General features: G+C 31.9%; 2 protein-coding genes across 2 annotated transcripts in view; both read right to left on the reverse strand.

The window, feature by feature from the left end:
* Positions 1–540: 540 nt before the first annotated feature.
* Positions 541–17635, reverse strand: LOC134685389 (receptor-type tyrosine-protein phosphatase gamma-like). The gene is made up of 17 exons (XM_063545110.1): positions 17550–17635; positions 13143–13492; positions 12704–12791; positions 12400–12473; positions 11823–11859; positions 9867–9964; positions 8264–8392; positions 7100–7251; positions 6534–6669; positions 6048–6197; positions 4992–5091; positions 4406–4479; positions 3753–3881; positions 3055–3177; positions 2670–2806; positions 1829–1964; positions 541–1006 (listed from the first exon to the last, which is right to left on the reverse strand). Exons 2-17 carry the CDS (start codon positions 13470–13472, stop codon positions 935–937), a joined length of 1965 nt encoding a protein of 654 aa, XP_063401180.1. The 5' UTR covers positions 13473–13492; positions 17550–17635; the 3' UTR covers positions 541–934.
* Positions 17636–17880: 245 nt separating this feature from the next.
* The window catches only part of LOC134684427 (hemicentin-2-like), a 52317-nt gene continuing 48148 nt past the window's right edge, over positions 17881–22049 (reverse strand). Inside the window, exons 9-10 of the mRNA XM_063543711.1 lie at positions 21637–21921; positions 17881–17987 (exon numbers count right to left, since the gene is read on the reverse strand). Coding sequence (XP_063399781.1) covers positions 17881–17987; positions 21637–21921 — 392 coding nt within the window. The remainder of the gene's footprint in view (positions 17988–21636; positions 21922–22049) is intronic.

Genomic DNA, 22049 nt, shown 5'->3' on the forward strand with positions numbered 1-22049 from the left:
AGAATAGGACAAAAAAAAGGTAATAATTTGTCGAATAACAATGAATATATAAATGAATGAATAAATGCCGTAATGACAATAGTCCTTTATTGATGGTATGCTATTCCACGTCATGGACCATTTCACGTGTTGTGAGAAATGCAAACTGTTTAATGAATAAAAAAAAATAATTTCGAAAATGCATAATGCATTTAATTATTTTTGTTAATTCTTCTGAGGAAATTATAATTTGATTTCAATGTTCAATGTATATCCAAATGATGGATGAATTGTATTGTACCACTGTTGCGTCTTTACCCTTTTTAGCGGTGGTCTCATTCGGGGGTTCTGATCCCGGATCCTGCTTACTGTTTAGTCAGATCCCCGTATCCCGCTTACACTATGTACGTAAGCAATTCTCAGTATTTTGTAATTTCCCGTGTCCCGCTAGACTTCATTTCCCGTTTTCACGGCACAATAATTTGACTTTCACGTGTCACGCTTACAAAAAATCGGCAATCACGTGTCACGCTTAGACCCCAATGAGACCTTTACTTTAGCTTTATCCCAATCAATACCGACAGATGGCAACCCAAGACAACTTAAACTACAAGTTCCTTCCCAGTGATAGACCCAAATAAATAAGACTAGGCTGACAAAGGTCACGATAGACCCACATTAATAAGACAATGATGAACAAACGTCATGAGTTTGTCAATAGTTTGGTGACGGATACCAATGAATAAATAAACGAATGAATTGGATGAATACATGCAGTAATGACAACAGTAAGCAATAGTTCTTTGACAAAAATAATATTTTTATAACAAAAGGTATACAAATAATCAAAAATCCTGTTCCGTCTTAAACAAACTAGGACATTTTTACAAAATACCCAATTCTTAATTACATCACCAATTTTATTGTCACCTGTGTGAAATGATTTCCCAATCAATTAAAAATTTGCGTATACACTTGAGGATTCCAAATAGAGATTCAAAGCTTCATAACATAAACGATACTCATTCTGAAATGAAACATAGAATTTGTATAAACCCAGTAAACACTCAATTGCTTGTTGTAAATAGTTAGGAGGAATGTTATTTATATGACATATGAACATCAAAATTTCATATCACGACAAAGAAACTAGATACATTTTTGTTTGCAATTTTCATGGTTTTATGAAAATGTCCAAAATATATCTTCTAATTTCATTTTGAAAGTAAATTTTTAGAATAGTTAAAAAATGTTGATATATAATTGAATTCTACCACGTTATAAAAGTCTGCTAAAAAATAAACGAACCCTTATCATCTTTGGTTTATATAGCAGTAAGTAGTCGTGACTTCTGTGTTGAAATGCATTATGATTGATGTAGTTAATTACAAATAAAGTGTCAACAAAACTAAAGATTTTTCGAAATACTTCATTTTTTTTACCGCAGAAATACATTACATAAACTACATGTGGCATTTGGTTTCTTCTGAAGTTCCCAATGCTCTTAATCTTCGTATGTTATTTGGCGAGCTTAATGTGTTTGATTATAGTGTCAATGATTTTTTAATTTTTTTTAGACGAAACGCGCGTCATGAAATGTAACCCTTATATCTAAAATGTGTTTGTATGATGTTAAACGATTTTTCGACTGCGTAGTATACAATCATAAATAATGCTTTCAGTTGTTCACATTTTAAATATATACTAAGATCGTTAATATAAATGATAATACATAACACAACAATAGCACTTGTTTCTTGTTTCTGAATCCTAATAGTGAATTTGTTTATAAGATTTATACTTGTATTATTAATAATAAAATATTGCGTACACTAATGATAATACGTACATAATCAGCAAAGAACTCTGGTCTCCTCAACTGCAACAGTCTGGCAAGTTGAAATATGTTTGCATTATTATCTATTGTCATACTGGAAACAGCATTTGCAAATGTACAGAAAACCCCACAGTTCTTAGCTCCATCACTAAAACATTGAGAGATAAAATAACGGTTAATATTTTTTTTTTCACGAACAACGTTGACAGTTGTTAGTTTGACCAAGTTATATATTCCCTTCTGTCAGAACAATCTACCTTATGATGACCTCAATGATATCTTATTAGAACTTCTATATACAGAACTTTGTATCCTTAAACTGTACCCATTGATTTCAATCATGTACAACAATTTTCCATTTCGATCTTGATATTTTCTCTGAAGCTATGAAACAAATGTACCAAAATAAAACATTTCAAACATATTTCAACGTCCCTAAAATCGACGGACACATACAACTTGGTAGTTTAACATAATTTTACTACAAATAATGACATTAAACTGTTTTTGTCATGTAGGTTATTGACTTTGCATCAACTATTAGTATTGTTAAGAATGAATAAATTTATTCTGATTTAGAGTAATTTCTTGCAATTTGATTGGCTGATAGTGTCCCAATTAATTTAAGTACACTTTTTTATTACGTATATTGGAATTTTTTCCCTTATACCATTGATATAACTAAATATATTTGGTTAATTTTGTCTCAATAAAAAAATTGGACAACTTAACAAAATCCGGATGTATTCGTTACAGTGTGCAATTGTCCTATTAGTAATTGGAAAATACGAGAAATTGTTGTAATGGGACAATTGTATACTGTATACCTAATAATATTTCATTTGATACCTACCCGCTGACAACGGTTACTGGATCATTTGACATGCTGACACGAGTAGAAATCAGAGTAACAAGTTTACACAGAACCTGTGGATCAGGAAGTCCCTTTGACACTGCAAGATACATGGCTATATCTCTCTGTTTGTCATCCTTAAATGTTACAGATACTTAAAATCATTATGTTTTTAACAAATTGTAAAACATTACTTTAATGACAATATTCAAAAAGCAGTCTATGTAAAATTATAGCGGATATTGCGAAAACTTTCATAAGATATGTATTCATTCTGAGAAATGATGTTTTTTTTTTTAATTTAAATAAAGTATTAAATGGTACATTTTATTTTGTACTGTATATTTTAAAATAATATTGATTTAGCAAAATTTGTAATAATCACCTTCTTGGATAGGACGACTTTACAACTTGTAATATCCATATCTTCTTTTCCTCTATTTGATATCGTCAAGTTATATTTCCCACATGTAAATGAGTCCTTGGACGTTGAGTAAACTAAGTCAGCCTGAATAAATTTATCTTATAAACAGATTTAAATATTCTTTTAAGATTTGAAAATGTCATGACAATTGAAAAGCACTAATTTCTTACAAATGCATTTGATAGGAGAAGGAGTTAGTGCTGAGAAACACGTTTAAACCCACGCAATTGTTATATTCCATTACAAATTCCAAAGCCTGTATTTCGATGGTTGCCCTTTGGTGCTGTTTGTCATATTTAATTTCGTTAGTAGCTTTGTCATAAATGCTTGTTTGTTTGCTTTTGTCGTATAAATATTGCTTAACGTTTTATCATGTCGTGAATTTTTATTGGAGACTATACAGTATAGATTTTGTCATGGCTGGAGTCCTTATAGTGACCTATATATCTTTTTGGTTTATAAGCTCTTCATCTTTTGAATACGTTGTTGAGATCACAAAATCCATTGATCATAAACTTTAAAGATCACAAAAGCACCAAGTAAAGTAGGGTCTTTCAAATTTCTTCAATTAAATCAAACAATGCAAGAAAAATGCAGGCACGAGATAAAAAAATGTTAATGATTGATAGAAACAGAAATAATTAATAAAAAAAATGTACCTCTGTTTGGTCATTTAGAAACACGACTATTGTAGAAGAATTGTGATCTCTAACCATAGTCCAAAAGTCAACTTTTGTGTCAGGTAGTGGTAGCTGTGTTGTTAAATATCCAATGAACTTTGTATATGACTGTAGGTTAAAAGAATAATATGTTAAATTGATAAAAAATAAAATAAAAATTACCTCAAAGATGATTTTTGATACTCAAACACGATAATCGTACTACAAATACTCAGATCGAATGTAATGATGTGTTGGAAAGTTATCAATCTGCATGGAAATTTTGAAAAAATGTAATTACATAAAATGACACTAACTCAACTGCATCCGATACCCGTTTTGACATTTGGTGATTTTTTGGTGATGCTGAAAATCAAAAGTCTTATATACATGTTGGTGATGTATCATTGATTACTAAATATAAAGCGAAACCAGCTGGCCCAGGAATCAGATGTACGTAAGAATGAGGAACTTTCCTGAAGTTGAGAAGTGTGTATAGCATCACCTTTTATTGATATAACAATATCCACATTTTTAGTCGGTGTTTAAGTTTTTAGCGATTATTATTATCCAACATAATGTAAACAAGATAATACTTACAAAGATAGAAAAGTAATAGAAGTGAAAAATGCTACTTAAACAATCATACATACTGGAGCTTGTACAGCGTTGATATAATCAGTTCGTCCTTTTTCATATGAAGTAAGAAATAGTCTGTTGTTGTCCGCTTTAAAAGAAGATAATATTGCCATGATGTGCTTATTATTATAGTTTTAACATTTAATTTGAACACAACAGTTAATCACCGGTTTACTTACAGGAGCTTGTTTCACAAATGTTTCAGATTCGGTTTAATTGGTCGACAAACAAATTAAAAGCCAAGGAGTTCTACAAAGACAATTGCCTTTTTTCGCACATTTATCTATAAAAATACAATTTTTTACTCATCTCATTCTGATTTACAGATGTAATTAAGTAAAAATAAACTTGTTAAATTAACTTTGACTAAAATACTACATAATACACATTCAAAAACTTAAAAGTAGGAAAGACTTAATGAACTGGACTACAGGTATTCTAATGTATCATATGTTACCTTAATATCAACATCAGGAACTAAAGGGAAATATATTTCAAAGAATTTTACAGAAACTACAAATTTCAGTCGTAAAAACAGTGAAAAGTCCTATCGTTACACGAATAAAACAGTACAATATAAATCTAAATTGGCAAACCTACTAGGAATGACACTATTGTTTCTGTTCTTTTTGACATTTTCAGGGCTTTTAGCAGCAACATATTGGGCCTTATCATGCTCAGATTTCTTAGCTTCCAGCATCTACAATATAAGGATAAGATTTAACTGTTCATATTAGATCATAAGAATGAAATACGTGACACTTGATAATTGTCCATTATGAAATGTAAGGTATTTGTGTTACTACATTTTTTGATTGAGTTAAGCAAGGATTTGTATAGTAAATCCTATGTCATTCCAATTTTTGTTTGTAGTGTGTCTTTCGATGTTGTTATACTACTGTTGCAGAAAAGGGAGAAGGTTTTGTACCATTAAAACGTTTAATCGCCTGTCTTAGGTAAGGAATCTGGGTTTCCGTGGTTGTCGTCTGTTTATGTGGTTTATAAGTGTTTTTCGTTTATCGTTTTTATATAAATTACACCATTGGGGTTCCCGTTTGAATAGTTTTTCACTAGTAATTTATATTCCCCTTATAGCTTTTTGTTCGGTGTGAGCCAAAGCTCCGCGTTGAAGGTGGTACCTTGACATATAATGGTTTACTTTTATAAATTGTTACTTGAATGAACAGTTGTCTCATTGGCACTCAAACCACATCTTCCTATGATATCCATATATACGTATAACTTCAATATTATTAAAAAGGAAATTAACAGACCTGGTCTTGGTGTAAGGTAAAAAAAGTGTTTGTGTCCCCAAAAATTGTCAACAAGGAGGACAAACTTTTTTCGCTTTCTAACAAGCATTCAATTTTTTTTTACATACATAAGGCCATAGTTTTCTCGTTTGAATTGTTTTACATTGTCTTATCGGGGTCTTTTATAGCTGACTGTGCGGTATGGGCTTTGCTCATGGTTGAAGGCCGTACGGTGACCTATAGTTGTTAATGTTTGTGTCATTTTGGTCTTTTGTGGATAGTTGTCTCATTGGCAATCATACCACATCTTCTTTTTTATATTGTAGTGTTCTTACATCATACTGATTCATCTACAACTGCGAGTATTAAAATATTGCAAAACATTATCTATATTTCTGGGTACCTTAAACTCTTCACGAAGACGTTGTCTGTTAGCAGGACTCTTGTCTGACACAATTTTCTGCCAGATGGTTCCGAATTCTTCCTTTCCTACGTTTGTGTCCTTCATCGTAAACGCCTCAAGTAAGGCATAATGAAGGCAAACATACTGCTCCTACAATATGAGAATAACATTGTGTAGTTTCAACAATAGGTCGGTATTTATCTCTATTTGTATGTTAAACTTGTCATCTATGTTTTATATCAAAAGGAATCTAGATAACAATGATGTATCTTAATATAATCGTCATTCATGACTGATGATGCTTGCGTAAACGATAATAACAACGATTCAAAAGAATTGATTAAATTCTTGTCCATTGCTGTAAGGCAATAGTAGTATACCGGTGTTCTCGAGTCATAAATCGATTGAGGAATAAAATCCGGTCGTGTACCTTATACACAATGTAAAGATACCGTTTATAAATTTGGAAACTATAATATATCTTACTGGTGTTTGCACCATGTTCATCCGGTTGTACCTCATTTTCTTAACAAACTTAACGACATCAACGAACCCAGTGGCAAGTCCTTCTTCGTGTAAAGCATCAAGTCCAATATATGTTCCAGTTCGACCGATACCAGCACTATTTGTAAACAAAATTTTATCAAATTACTTTAGACACTGTATGTGAATCCTAACTGTTTATTGACAGTAGTTATACATAACAATTTTATTTACTCATCAATTTACTTTGGACACTAAGTGAGAATCTTATATGTTTTGGCAGTAGTCGTAAATAACAACTTTATTTACTCATTGAAGAAACTGAAAATGAAATTGAATGAAAAACTATTTTGAAAGCATACGACAAGAAAATCTATATATAGTCACTTAAAATCAATTCTGATTAATATAACTTTAAACCAATTTCAGAAATCTAAATTCTTTTTATGTGAACATGTTGAAACGGGTTGTATCGGCATTAGAAATTATTGAGGTGTTTTTAAATAAATACATTTGATATACATGCGAACCGCAGGAAAAAATGTTCATATTCATATTCATATTCATACCTGCAATGAACAAGAATTGGTCCATTATTGTCAGTACTTGTATGATCAGATATGACATGTTTATGAAACAATACCAGGTACAGAGGATCTGGTGTTCCATGATCAGGCCAGGCTGTGAAATGGTACTGTATGATACATCTCTTCTCTTTTGTCTGTTTTTATAATATAAAAAATAGAAATACAAAACATTATAATAAACATAATATTATTTGTTTCACGTATAACATTTGTATAAACACAAAAACAGCAATATTGCAAATTGATGGTAAATATATTTTGATGCTCAATATTCATATTTAAATAACTTGTTTTTGCATAGATAAAACGACGTACACGACATTCAAATGTTAGAAAGCAGATTGTCAAGTCTTTTAAAGTAATACGAAATAAACAAATTAGCATAAACATAAGGGAATCGCATTCAAATTAAACTTAGCGAGGCAGGTTGTGGCAATATGTTAAGCACCTCCTATTATTCATGTATCACCGCCTTCCAAATCACAACTCACTTACACTATCATATAAAAAATGTTCAGTGCAGACTTCTTTTCTTGCAAACAAGTTATCCTATATAAGACCCGAAGACATGTCTCTGGTACATGTGAATTTTCAGCCAATCAACGTTGGTGTCCATATTACATCTGCATGTTCGAGGCCATTTGTTCTAACTGCGATTGAGCAGCTTTTTATATCAGGAACACTCCCTTGTATATTAAGTCCGTAAAAGTTATGTTTCTTGTACAACAGAGGAGTTGTTAGTGATTCACTATACAGGAACGGCTAAACATTCGAGTCGGGCGCGCAACAAGAAATGAATGCTCATAGTTACTTGACGCAAAATCATTGGTATCAACTTAGCTAATTTTTAAAGCCGAAGCTTAAATCCTCGTCCTATGGACTCTGTTGGACAGTTACCTTATGAGTACAATTCATAAATCAACGAACATTTAAAAAGCAATCCATTATAAACAGTATGATTTGCAACAAAACTAATTAGTTACTCTTAATTTTGACAAAGTGACATATAAATACAAATCTATAGAAACGTCCTCTGAATCATTTCTGTGTAGTCTTATTCCTCAATCGGTTATCAATAGTATTACCTATACAACAATAAGGGAAACATTATTTATTTCTAAATTATTTTGTTTCTGTCTCTCATACCTTTTTGTCTTCAACTTGCATCTCTCTCGTGATATATGCAGCTCGCTCCTTTTCTGTTAATAAGGTGAGAATAAGGTTACCACAAGTCATCGGTTTTCCTCCTTCTGGCCAGTATTGTTCACATTTCCTCTAAAATGAGTATCAATTATTTTAGCCAGAACATCTCTGATGTTGTGCCGGGGAATTGAAGGATTTAAATTAATTAGAAATTTTATTTCCTATTGCATGATAGTTATATAACACGTATTTCAAATAGAATGACGAAAATATTTTATCGCATTGAAGTTGCTACAATAACCAAAATATTGGCATGAAGGAAATAGGTATCGATGTCAAACAGATCCCCGGACAGGAAAGTTCCCACGAATAATACATAGTATTTCTGTCAGGCTTATGACCACTTATGCAGTAATTTTGCTCAGTTATTTTTCGCGAAAAAAGTATTTCAAAAATAAGTTTTGACGTACACAAAGACAAGATACATATTTCATATAGGGGTATATTTTATTCTACCCGTAATGTCAAGTTTAATATTTTGCTTTGATAAAAAATACATTTACTTATAATAAGTGAAAAATACCCGAAACGTCCGTTTTTATTTTACTGTAAAATAGTCAGTATCAATGCAATGTTGCACTATTCAGAACTTTCAAAGACTTTTGATTTGTAAAGTTAATTAATAGTTTAATTCTGTTCACCCTGCTCGTTTGAATTTTTAAAAGCATTCCCCGAGGGTATAACCAGCCCAGTAGTCAGCACTTCGGTCGGTGTTGACATGCATATCAATTATATTGTCATTTTATTACTTGAAGTCATAAGAAGTGAATGCATAATTTCAGCCTTATATGAATAAATAAGAAGTTGGCAAGAGAAGGATCACAGTTGGGTCACATGAGAATCTCAATCGTTTGTTTACAAACGCGTCCTCCAAACATTAGAAAAATGTTGCTTATCAAGAAATCAAGCATCTTGATAAAATCAGTTTCAGGGAACCTTTTATTTGATTCAGAGTGATATTGTATGAGGAATACGTGTGTAAAGGGTAGAAAAGTAAAATGTTTTAATACGATTGTAAGATGAAAGAGTCTCAGATTGGCTACACTCTAAAAGATCTTAGTAATATTTTAGTAACCATATCTGACTTCCGCCACTTCAACAATAGGTAGTTTCACAACAACTTTGAATTCCAGCTTTGATTGCGGGTAAAATGGAATGTTGATAATTTAGAAAGAGGTTTTGCAGAAATTCATGATATACTTTCAATTTTCATAACAGTCTATAGTTTCGACCAGATTTTCTACAATTATACGAGTGAGACTTGCTGAGGAATTTATACTTACATTAGCGACACGATAAATACAATTATAAAGAGGAATATGCTAACCTTTCCGGACCACTTCTTAAATAGGTACAGTTCGTTTTTCTATGTTATGTATAATAGGTCCACACATCTGCTTACTTTTTACTCTTGTTTATCCCCAACGTGTTGACCAGTCTTAAGTTCTCTGTGAAATTCTATTTTTTATATATACCTGTTGTTGTAATTTGTACCTTCGTAATGTTTCTTCACTAACGGCACGTAATAATAAATAATAATATTTACTTTTGGGCCTTCCACCAGATTTGTCAGCATTATAATCTTTCTTGTATTATTTTGCCAAATCATTCTCCATTGGTCATTAATAGTATTCTTTACTGGTCCTTAAATAAATAAATGAATTCAAAATTGTAATAAAGCATTAAAGAATAATTTTGTTTGGATGGAAAGAATCTTCTGATTTGCGGACGGTGTTTTGTTCATGAGTTCATAGACATAATATTGCCTTGTGACTGTGACGTCGTCCACGTGTTTTCATGATCTACTCCAATTTGAAATGAAATTTACAATAAAATTATAAGGAATGATTATAATGTTTTTTTTGTCAATTTGAAATACCTCGCTACGCTGGGTATTCAGTGTGCATCACATTTTTGATGTTATTCTTCAAAGACAGAAACAATATTACAGTCATGACTTAACTACATGGTCATACAATCCTTAACAAAATGAGACTTTGGGTTCTTTCTATATTTGATTAATATAAACGGATACACTTACATTAATGATATTTTACTTTTTGATACTGGGTTTGGAATATTAAGCGGGAACCATGTGTCAGAATCACAATAATAAATGCTATCATACTTTTTTTTATCGACAATTTCAGCACTTCGGTGTTGACATGAATATCAATTATGTGGTCATTTTTATAAATTTCCTGTTTACAAAACTTTGAATTTTTCGAAAAACTAAGGATTTTCTTATCCCAGGCATAGATTACCTTAGCCGTACTTGGCACAACTTTTTAGAATTTTGGATCCTCAATGCTCTTCAACTTTGTATTTGTTTGGTTTATAACTATTTCGATATGAGCGTCACTGATGAGTCTTATGTGACGAAACGCGCGTCTGGCGTACTAAATTATAATCCTGGTACCTTTGATAACTATTTACACCACTGGGTAGATGCCTCTGCTGGTGGACGTTTCGTCCCCGAGGGTATCACCAGCCCAGTAGTCAGCACTTCGGTGTTGACATGAATATCAATTATATGGTCATTTTTATAAATTTCCTGTTTACAAAACTTTGAATTTTTCGAAAAACTAAGGATTTTCTTATCCCAGGCATAGATTACTTTAGCCGTATTTGGCACAACTTTTTATAATTTTGGATCCTCAATGCTCTTCAACTTTGTATTTGTTTGGTTTATAACTATTTCGATATGAGCGTCACTGATGAGTCTTATGTAGACGAAACGCGCGTCTGGCGTACTAAATAATAATCCTGGTACCTTTGATAACTATTGCCCCAGCGATATGTTTTTTTTTTTCGTTTTAAAACTATTTTACGAGGAATTGTTTTATGATAGTGTCATTGGTTTTGTAGATGAAGTCACGTGCATCTCATTCGTCAATTCACACGGACAGACACAAATGCGGGATGTCATTGCACTGATGCATGTCGGCATTGCCCAATATTTTTCGAAAAACGGATTCTGTGTGTGAACCTACAAAATTTAAGGCAGTAAGATGTAACACAAAATGTACAATTTTTAATATTTGATGGCTGATGTTGTGTTGTCAGACATAACAAAAGCGTATCATCAAAACTTAATTTAATTAAGAATATGTTATTGGGCGTAAACGTGTGAACATAATAAGAAAAATATATATATTTAATGAATCCATCGGACCTCAGTACTCTAACAAATAATAAAGAGGTAACGTAAATAAAATAATACCTTCCTGAGCAAAAAAGTAAAAAAAGGCTTAAAGTATATCCAGTTATACAAGATGATTTATACATCATATATGAATAAACATTAATCACGTTGCATTGAAACTGATATCGGTGAAAGAGTAATGATAATACCGGAGGCATTGCTCATTATTTGTATTAGAGTATGTGCTGACGATATAGATACAGATACACAACATGGCATTTTAACAGTAGGTTTAGAACTAGTACATCCATTACGGTATCGTTAATCTACATATATTTAGACTTATAACTATTATACCTTGTGAAGCTATATAACACTTTTCCTTTTCAAAACCCTGAAATTAAAATGAGTTTTCATGTTAATAGTTTTAGAAAACCCTAATCAATATTGTGATGCGGTATAATTGTAAATGAGTCAACTTTCCTTAAAATGTCACAGAGAAACTTTATAATTCATGTGAAATATAATTATCTATGAATCAGAGTATAGAACCTGAGTTATTTGGTTGATGATGAATTTGGCAGCTAATATCCTTTCATGAAAGTACATACTTATATAATTGTTAGTTATTTTAAAAACACCAATGTACCTTACTCAACTTTGAAACAGTACTAAAATGTCACTTATTTAATCTATACAGATTTAATTTTGCAAAACCGTAGTCTTTTTGTTGTGCTCAGGATCGCGGGCTCTTTACCATAAGTTTAAAACTTTTGAATTTTCTAATTTTGCGCTTTAATAAAAAAAAATGACAGTCGTTTTCTGATATCTCAAATACGTTAAAACCAAACGAGTAAATAACTATATATAACATTATGCCCTTAGTATGATGCTTGTTAAGGAACTGGATATCAAATGATAAGTAAATACTTACGTCTACATAGTTGGCATTTATATAATCTGAAACTATTCCATGACTCGGTTGCAATACAACCCTTGTATGATCGTCTACAAGAGAATGATGTTTACTGGAGTGTAATCAGGACTGTATGCATACAATACTGTTACTTTTACCATTATAAATTTATAATTACGTCGAAAATGTTCAACAAATCAGTTCACTACTTTATCAAAACTTAATATTTGATATACAATCTTGTCATCAAATTAATATAAACATACAAATGAACACATGTAGAAACTGTGTTCTAATAATATGAGGAACTTGTAATACTTACATGGAAATGTTGTTTTAAATCTATTCTTTGGTACATTTTCTTTAAGCTGAGCCTTTGTTGTGAGGTGTTGAACTCCATATGGTATTTTCTAGTGTTAAAAGATTAATATAATAGTATGAGTAGTTACCGTTGTCGTAGAAGGATAATTCAAAGGAAGTTAATGGAATCATAGACGAAAATTATTTTATAAATCTAGATAAACGGTGCACGTTTTGAAGAAAAGAAATAAATGGTGTTTCCACATTTGGTAAACGTTTGAAAATTAACTTTAATAGTAATCATAACAAGAATTCACTTTGATACATTCTTGTTTAATTGTTCAATTTCAACACATTAAAAGTCGTGACATTAAAACAACAGAGAGAGTAACGTATACATTATTAAGTAATATGTTAACATCAAATATCGATTGTGAAGTGTCAATCATCACTCTCCTTACCTTATATTCATCTTCTAACTTGCCATTTACATTCGATTTTCTTTTGAAAATATAATCTTTCAGCTCACTGACTCTTACACTTGTGATTATGTCATCTACGTTGTAATACGTTGAATCATCATTGCCATTGTCTAGGTTTCTGTCCAAGGTGGTCACTTGCGTTATATCGTTTTGTTTAGTAGATTGATTTTCATTACCAAAATTTGATTTCGGTTTTTTGTCTGAGTTCTTTCCAGCTTTGTGTTTTGTGTTCAATTTCATCAGCACTAAAGACGGCGCTTCCTCTTCATCAGTATCAGTAGATGAAACACGGCCTATATTCATGTACATATCCCCTTGACCTTTTGTTTCTGAAAGGATGCAGTACTTAACTTCAGCTTGGTAAAAACATATTAACAGGGATAACTACATTAAAATATCAACAAACCAGATTATTTGCATGTATATCTTAAATAAAATATATGTTATAATTACTGAAACAATAATGTTATCAATCACAGACATTTGTATAAACTTTAAAAGCATAGGGAATATTTCATATGATACATATTAAGGATGTTGACTGCTCATGCTTATACTCAATTGTTATCTATTCGGGATACCCAGGTTTTATCCATGTATAATCAGTAAAACAAATTGCCCGCTTATAACTACTTTCTTTTCTAAATTGTTAAACATATAGTTTATAAAGCTACTTTTATAAATCGGTTAAAACACTTGTTATTTTCATCATTTTTTTAGACGAAAAAAGGAGAAAAAAAAATATATCATAAAGTTTAAGAGAATCGTTTCCTGCAAAATTGTCAATGATTTAAATTAAAAACTAGAGGCTCTAAAGAGCCTGTGTCGCTCACCTTGGTCTATGTGAATATTAAACAAAGGAAGCAGCTGGATTCATGACAAAATTGTGTTTTGGTGATGGTGATATGTTTGTACATTTATCTTTACTGAACATTCTTGCTGCTTACAATTATCACTATCTATAATGAAGTTGGCCCAGTAGTTTCTGTGGAAAATGTTACCGGTAGTAAAAATTTACAAATTTTATAAAAATTGTTTAAAATTGACTATAAAGGACAATAACTCCTTAGGGGGTCAATTGACCATTTTGGTCATGTTGACTTATTTGTAAATCTTACTTTGCTTAACATTATTGCTGTTTACAATTTATCTCTATCTATAATAATATTCAAGATAATAACCAAAAACAGCAAAATTTCCTTAAAATTACCAATTCAGGGACAGCAACCCAACAACGGGTTCTCTGAATCATCTGAAAATTCATGGGCAGATAGATCTTGACCTTATAAACAATTTTACCTCATGTCAGATTTGTTATAAATGCTTTGGTTTTTGAATATAAGCCAAAAGCTGCATTTCACCCCTATGTTCTATTTTTTGCCATGGCGGCTATCTTGGTTGGTTTGGCAAGTCACGCCACACATTTTTTAAACTAGATACCCCAGAGATGATTGTGGCCAAGTTTGGATTAATTTTGCCCAGTAGTTCCAAAGCAGAAGATTTTTGTAAAAGATATATAAAATTTATGAAAAATGGTTAAAAATTGGCTTTAAAGGGCAATAACTCCTAAAGGGGTCAACTGATCATTTTGGTCATGTTGACTTATTTGTAAATCTGACTTTGCTGAACATTATTGCTGTTTAAAGTTTATCTCTATCTATAATGATATTCAAGATTATTACCAAAAACAGAAAAATTTCCATAAAATTACCAATTCAGGGGCAGCAACCCAACAACAGGTTGTCTGATTCATTTGAAAATTTCAGTGAAAAAAGATCTTGACCTGATAAACAATTTTACCTTTTTGTCAGATTTGCTCTAAATGCTTTGGTCTTTGAGTTATAAGCCAAAAACTGCATTTTACCCCTATGTTCTATTTTTAGCCATTGCGGCCATCTTGGTTGGTTTGGCGAGTCACTCCATACATTTCTTGAACTAGATACCCCAATGATGATTGTGGCCAAGTTTGTTTTAATTTGGCCCAGTTGTTTCAGAGGAGAAGATTTTTGTAAAAGTTAACGACGACGGACGACGACGACGACGGACGCCGGACCACGGACGCCGGACCACGGACGCCGGACCACGGACGCCGGACGCCAAGTGATGAGAAAAGCTCACTTGGCCCTCTGGGCCAGGTGAGCTAAAAAAGAACTCAATCCTTTCCTGTTTTTTTTTAAATTTTCAACAAGAGAGAAATAAATATTTGATTGCTGAATTAGGGCGATTTGTAATAACATACATGTTCTCTATATATGTATTAGTATATTACATTAGGAAGTGAGAGCAGTCATGTACAATCACAGTCAGCATACTATTATTATCTGTCTGAATATTTAGAGAAGAGCCCAGCCCAAGTCAACGTAAATGGCAACATATAAGTCGTTCATGTTATATCTTATCTTGGTTATTCTGAGTAAATGTAATCGATTTCTTGATTGCTTATTCACCCTTTAACATCGACTGGACAAATTGATTATAAGTACAGAATATTGTCCAAAACAGGTCACCTTTAGATCCCTCAAAGAATTGCTGCAAAAATTCCAAACGTACAGACAACGTGTACATGAGGCATCGAATTTTACTTCCCCATTCTGACTAGATGTGGCTGCGAAGTTGAGCATCCCGAAGAGCCAAATGAAAGCCTTACATTGGCGGGGCTTTTAATACGAAGTCGAACGAGGATCAACATTTACCATTTTTATTTATCTCAAGTAATCCTATAGGAGTTGATGTAACCGGAAATAGGGTAAATTATTATTGGATAAACATATTTAAAATATAAACAATTATGTATTTCAAGTATAAAACTATTGAAAAGTCACAGTACGAAGATGGTATAATTGGTTTGTCAATGAGACAACTTTCTAACAGACACTAAAAGATGCGCACATTAACGACTATATTTAACAACATGGATTTGAAAAATGAACAAAATCCATTTTGCATAGTAAGCTATAACTAGATTTGTCAATGCGAGACGAATGCTCCGTCCTCAAAAATTGAAACAATCTGCAATTTCAATAACACATGTTGACACAAACAATGATGGTAGTCTCACATATAAAAAATCACCTCAAAATCTGGAGGCGAAGAAAAAAAAATCCGTATAACGGTGCTTTTCAATAATTTTTCAAAGTCCAAAGCCCGTAAATTCATAAAAAATTAGCGGAGCGGAACGAAACTTAAACTTGAACTTGACCTTTAACTCATTATGGTTAACTCACATACCAAAAATCAGTACAATTTCTGAAGGTGTTTTCAACAATTTCTTTAAGTCTAAAGCCCGTAATTTTGGCCAAAAATTAGTGGAGCGGAACGAAACTTAAAATTGATCTGTAACTCATCATGGTTAACGCACATATTAAATGAGTCCAATATCTGAAAGCATTTAGAAAAAAGTTCTGTATCATGGTTTGTTGCGGAATGACGGAATGACGGAATTACGAAATTTTGGAACTACGAAATTTCGGACAAGGGTAAAACTATATGGCACCAACAACTTCGTTGCGGGGCCATGACAATCACCGACATGACATACCGAAATCAACACAAGCGAGAAAACTAACAGTCTGATTTATGTACAAAACAAAAAAAAACCAAACAAACATAAATAAACACCAATATGAAATACAGCAACAAACGACAAACACAGAGTTACAGGCTCATTTCTTAGGACAGATAAAAACGGAGTGGATCAACATAATTTCTTGCGCCTTGACCTTCCATAATCTTAGACATTAGTGTAATATTACAACAAAAATACTTCCAGAAGAAGCAGATGAAAATAACTTTACTCATCAGATCTATACAAAGCACAAAAAAGTAGTAACAACAAAAGCACAACTGGGAGCCAATACAACTTGTATCGATTTCAGGTATCTAAGCCTACAAAACCAATCAGTACTCTTTCAACATCCAATGGATGTATCAAATAGACAGTGAAAATTCTGGGAAAACATGACCTTGTGCGATGCCAAACAATAGGTTTGCCCATAAAGTAGGACAGTGAAGGGCAATTAATCGGTGTAAAGTGATTTAGTTATGTTTGAATATATCGATAGCAACATGAATAATTATAGCAATAAAACAATATACAAATTTCTGATTGCAGCGTTCACTTTCGAAACATTTGTATTCAATTTATTTCAAAGGAATACAAGTGTACCTAGTCTGTTTCGAAGTTTACGTACTCGAAAAATAACATAAAATTACGATGTGAAATTGCGTAATTCTTCAATATATACAGAAAGATTGAAAACCCGTGAATACACTTTTGTGAAAACAATAATATTATGTTTGGTTATAATTTATTGATAACAATTAAATGAGTATGGTCACACGCAAGAAAAAAATCTCAACAGTAAAATCAATAATTTTTTTTTATACCTGGTCTATAATGAACGGCCTGCTCAGCTTTTGTACGCTTGGTGTTAACTTTCTCTCTTTTTGTGTCTTTTTGTTGTTCATTTCGTCTCCTTAGTTACATAAACAATAATCGTTTTACAACATCGAATATTGGATTAAATCATCAAGATCAAAACTTTGAATTCTAGATATAGCAAAATGATAACATTTTTCAAATATGTTCTTTAAATTGTTTTATTATATATGAAAAAAAGTATTTTCTAAAAATGCAATATACATGTAACAGGATTAGAAGATTTACTAGTAAGAAAATGACTCAAAACGTAGCATTGACATTTCAATTACAATGTAATTACCTTCGAAACACAATAAAAATTATAAATACAGCAACGAGTACAAATATTGTTCCTGTTACACCACCAACAACTGATTTTAAAGCACCATTTGTCATTTCTGGATCTGAAAAAGGTAGGATATCAGTTATTATATAGATATTAATACATTGCATTAAAATTTCGGCCCGGTATCATCACGAGACCACCATATCAGCCCGAAATATGTATTAATCTTTTTATCATATACTTTCGACAATGGTTTTATGTAAGGCAAATAAACAAATGAAATAGCTAAAAGAGCCAAGAACTTTTTAAAGAAGATAAACCATGAATCAAACAAACACACTATAATTGTTCAACAATAGCGTCACTATCTCCATATATATTATGGTACCATTTTCTATAGAGGCATTTTGAAACTGGAAGCATTGAGGAAATATTTACAATTTTATGGTCATTTCAACCACATGTTGGACTATATGAAATGATTCATAATTGTCAATGGCAGTTGTTAGCAAGTACTACTTGTAAACTAGCATCATTTTAAAAATCTATATAATTTGATTTAGACATTTTAACATGTTTTTCAATAACAGCTGGTTCTGTACAAACAGATTTATCACTGGATTCAATAAACCTTATCGCTATTTGTCCACCATTACTGGACATCACAAACGTTCCCGTAAAATGTTGACGCCAAAATGGAAAAGAAAACATACGATACCAGAAAAACTATAGATAACTTGCACGAAAAACACTGTAATGATACGGGTTATCAGCCCAGGTGGGAAATTATGGCTTGTGTATTTCCGCTCATGACACATATTCAAAAGCTATAATATTAATGCTAAGTATATGATAAAGTTTGAAATATATTTATCAATTATAGATTTTTGCCGATCAAAACATTATATCTATTCAGATTTTATTTCCCGAGGACAAAGTTCGAGGTTCAATATTATTTTTTGGAAATGAAATTGACGTTTTTTTTTAATATTTTTAAGTAATGCATGCCATTGACGCTATGCGTCGTGTCAACATGTCAAAAGTGTGAAACAGTAAATATCGGAAAACACGTGACCAATCAAACCAATGAGAAACAAAACAAGATCAAACCAGATGTAATATATATGATCCGGACCATATGAGTATTTGGACCATACGCGTATGGTCATGACCATATGGGTATATACTCATATGGTCCGACCATACGCGTATGGTCCGACCGTACGCGTATGGTCGGGGTAATTAACACTCTGTTACAGTTTACTTTTAATACTTCTAAACTCTTCATATGGTATGACCGTTGCCTAAAATAAACGCTATCAAATGGGTGATTTTATTATTATATTATAATAAAAAGATAAGATAAATAAAAATTAGAATTTTAACATAGTTAATTTTACTTACTTGACGAAACTATAATAACACTATAAATAAATTATTCCGATGGTCATTACCGATGGTTATTACCGATTTGTTATTACGCGTGAATAGCAATATGTCGACTTAAAAAAAAATCCAAAAATTTCTAAATGAACTGTTACACAAGACTAGTGAAGAAGTCATTGGAAAGTAACATAGTGTATTTAAGTTGTCTTATAAATCTGGTGTTTTGCAGTCATGTTACGATATTTGAAACCTAGAGCTTCTTAAAAAACATCGTAGACATATCAGAATAACCAAAGACCTCGGTATCACTGTACACAGCTACATAAAGGCTAGCTTTTCACTCGCAAACTAAAGGTGTAAATAAAAAGGATCGTGCACAAACTAGACTTGCAAATGCAAAACAGTTATGGTGCCGTGTGGAAGTTAATGTCACCCGAAGCCTTCATACAAGAATGTAATTAGGGATGAAAAGTAACTATGGCATCAATATTTAAATTATACGTAGTATTTGAATGATAAAATAATAGATTGTCATGTAACCAATATTGTTTTTTAAGTTTAAGTTTTTGCATTATTTAAACTTTTATAATGCAATTTAAAAAAAATATATACCTACATGGTCCAAATACTTATATGGTCCGGCCCGTTAATAACCAAACGAGTATTATACTCATATGGTCCGACCATACGCGTACGGTCGGACCATATGCGTATGGTCGGACCATATGAGTATACGCATATGGTCATGACCATACGCGTATGGTCCAAATACTCATATGGTCCGGAACATATACACCCTATAAAAGCTGAAACGTATTTTACCGTAGTAAATATAATATATGTAGTATAAAAGTTATTTTTTTAGTAGAGAACTATGATGAATTTTACATATTACCTATGATATCGTTTATTACAGAGGACCATATGTTAAATAGATTCTCATTGATTTTGTGACGTTTTGTTGGTAAATCATTAACGTGCTTTTCTATTATATCTTATTTAATCCATAATGGTTTAATCCATAGAAAAATGATACATTTTGTACCATATATATGTATTGTTATTGGAAATGCATATCTTGTTCCAAATGGGTCGTCGGAATTCCTATTTAAACCATCTGTGCATATCTACTGGTCGAACGTCTGTCATTTTCGTATGCGTCTCAAAATTCCGTCAGACATGAAAATCGAAGAAGCTGGGTAATTTAATTTCACATGCATGTAAATTGATGATGTACTTTCTTTTAGCAAGCCAACGTTCTTCAATCATATGATAAAGATTAAGAAATTTTAACGACGCATTAGCACTATCGACAAGTTGAACAACGGACCCCAGATTGTTTCAATTTATATATCCTCCTTAACTAGAGATTAAAGATATTGAACAAAAAAACAAATTCCATCGCCTCATGTCTACATATATACTTCGAATTTGAAAACAGTGGCCATATCGGTACTAGAGTCTATGACGAAAGGTAAGAATTCAATTGAAAATTTTTCCTCACCTTACCATCATTATTCCATCTTCTCCCGAGTATTTGGTATGCATTTCTCAATACATATGATATTTACGAGCTTGTAGCTGCACATCAGACATTTTGAAAACGTCATCAGTGTCTGAGAAAAAATAAATATGGCAGGGAATTGTCAAAGAACGTCTCTTCCTTTTTCACAACACAGTTCATTACAAAAGACTAAGGCCTAAACGATACTTATTATTTATTCAATGTCTACTTCACAAATAATACAACATTGTGTTGAGCTATGGATTCTCAGTGTTGAATTTGTGAATTGTTTCATTTTCTTTACACATTTCCTTAGTTTTAATTCTCTGGTGCATATGGATACCGATGTGGTGTTTTGGACACAATAGCGTGTTGATAATGTAATTTCCAGTTAGAATATCCTTGGATTCATATTTTATTTGTATATTATTGCGATAGTGGTGTTTAATGTATACAGTATAGAATTTCATCTATGAAAATTTTGTTTTAGCGACTATGCCAATCTACTACCAAATACAAAATATGTGTATGCCTCTTTGTCAAATGTACTTCTAATATAACCTACAACAACATTTTGGTCTGTCTGTCTGTCTGTCTGATTTTTTATCCAGTTGTGATGGATTTCTGTGATGTATGTTTAACAGTTGTGGCTGTTTTTCTTGCATAAGCTTTTTATAAATATTAAAGAACTATAAAAAACTGATATACAGGTGGGATGTTTAGTTATATATCTAACCAATTTTAATTCTCATTTTTCTCAGAAAATGCCTGCACCAAGTCAGGATTTGTAGCAGTTTTTTCCACTTGTTCCATTGGTTATTGAACTAAAAATTCACAATCGAAAAGTAGTTTTATTACAATTTCTATTATATTTTACCTTTCACTATGAGTTGGATCTCGCTACTGTATCCAGTTCCTATGCCATTGACTACAGCGCACATATAAATGCCTGAATCTTTTTGTTCAGTGTTGATAATGGTTAGAGATGGTTCATTAATTGTGCCTCCGTTATATTTTGAATCTGATACATTAATTTTTTCACCATCTCTGTTCCAAAATACTAATGAAGATTCAGGATAAGACGCGTGGTTACATTCGAGTTGAATATTATCACCTGTAGAAGCTGGAATATTATTTGACCATTGGAGTACTAAGGGAATATCTGTATAAAAAAGCATATTAATCACTTGTTTGCACAAAACCTATAATGTGCATTCAAAAATAATTTGTCTAAACCAATTTGACAAACAAAATCATATTGTTCTCGCATTGCAAAATTTTATTTTTGTA

The sequence above is a fragment of the Mytilus trossulus genome, chromosome 9 (assembly GCF_036588685.1).
Source record: "Mytilus trossulus isolate FHL-02 chromosome 9, PNRI_Mtr1.1.1.hap1, whole genome shotgun sequence".
Classification (NCBI taxonomy): Eukaryota; Metazoa; Mollusca; class Bivalvia; order Mytilida; family Mytilidae; genus Mytilus; species Mytilus trossulus.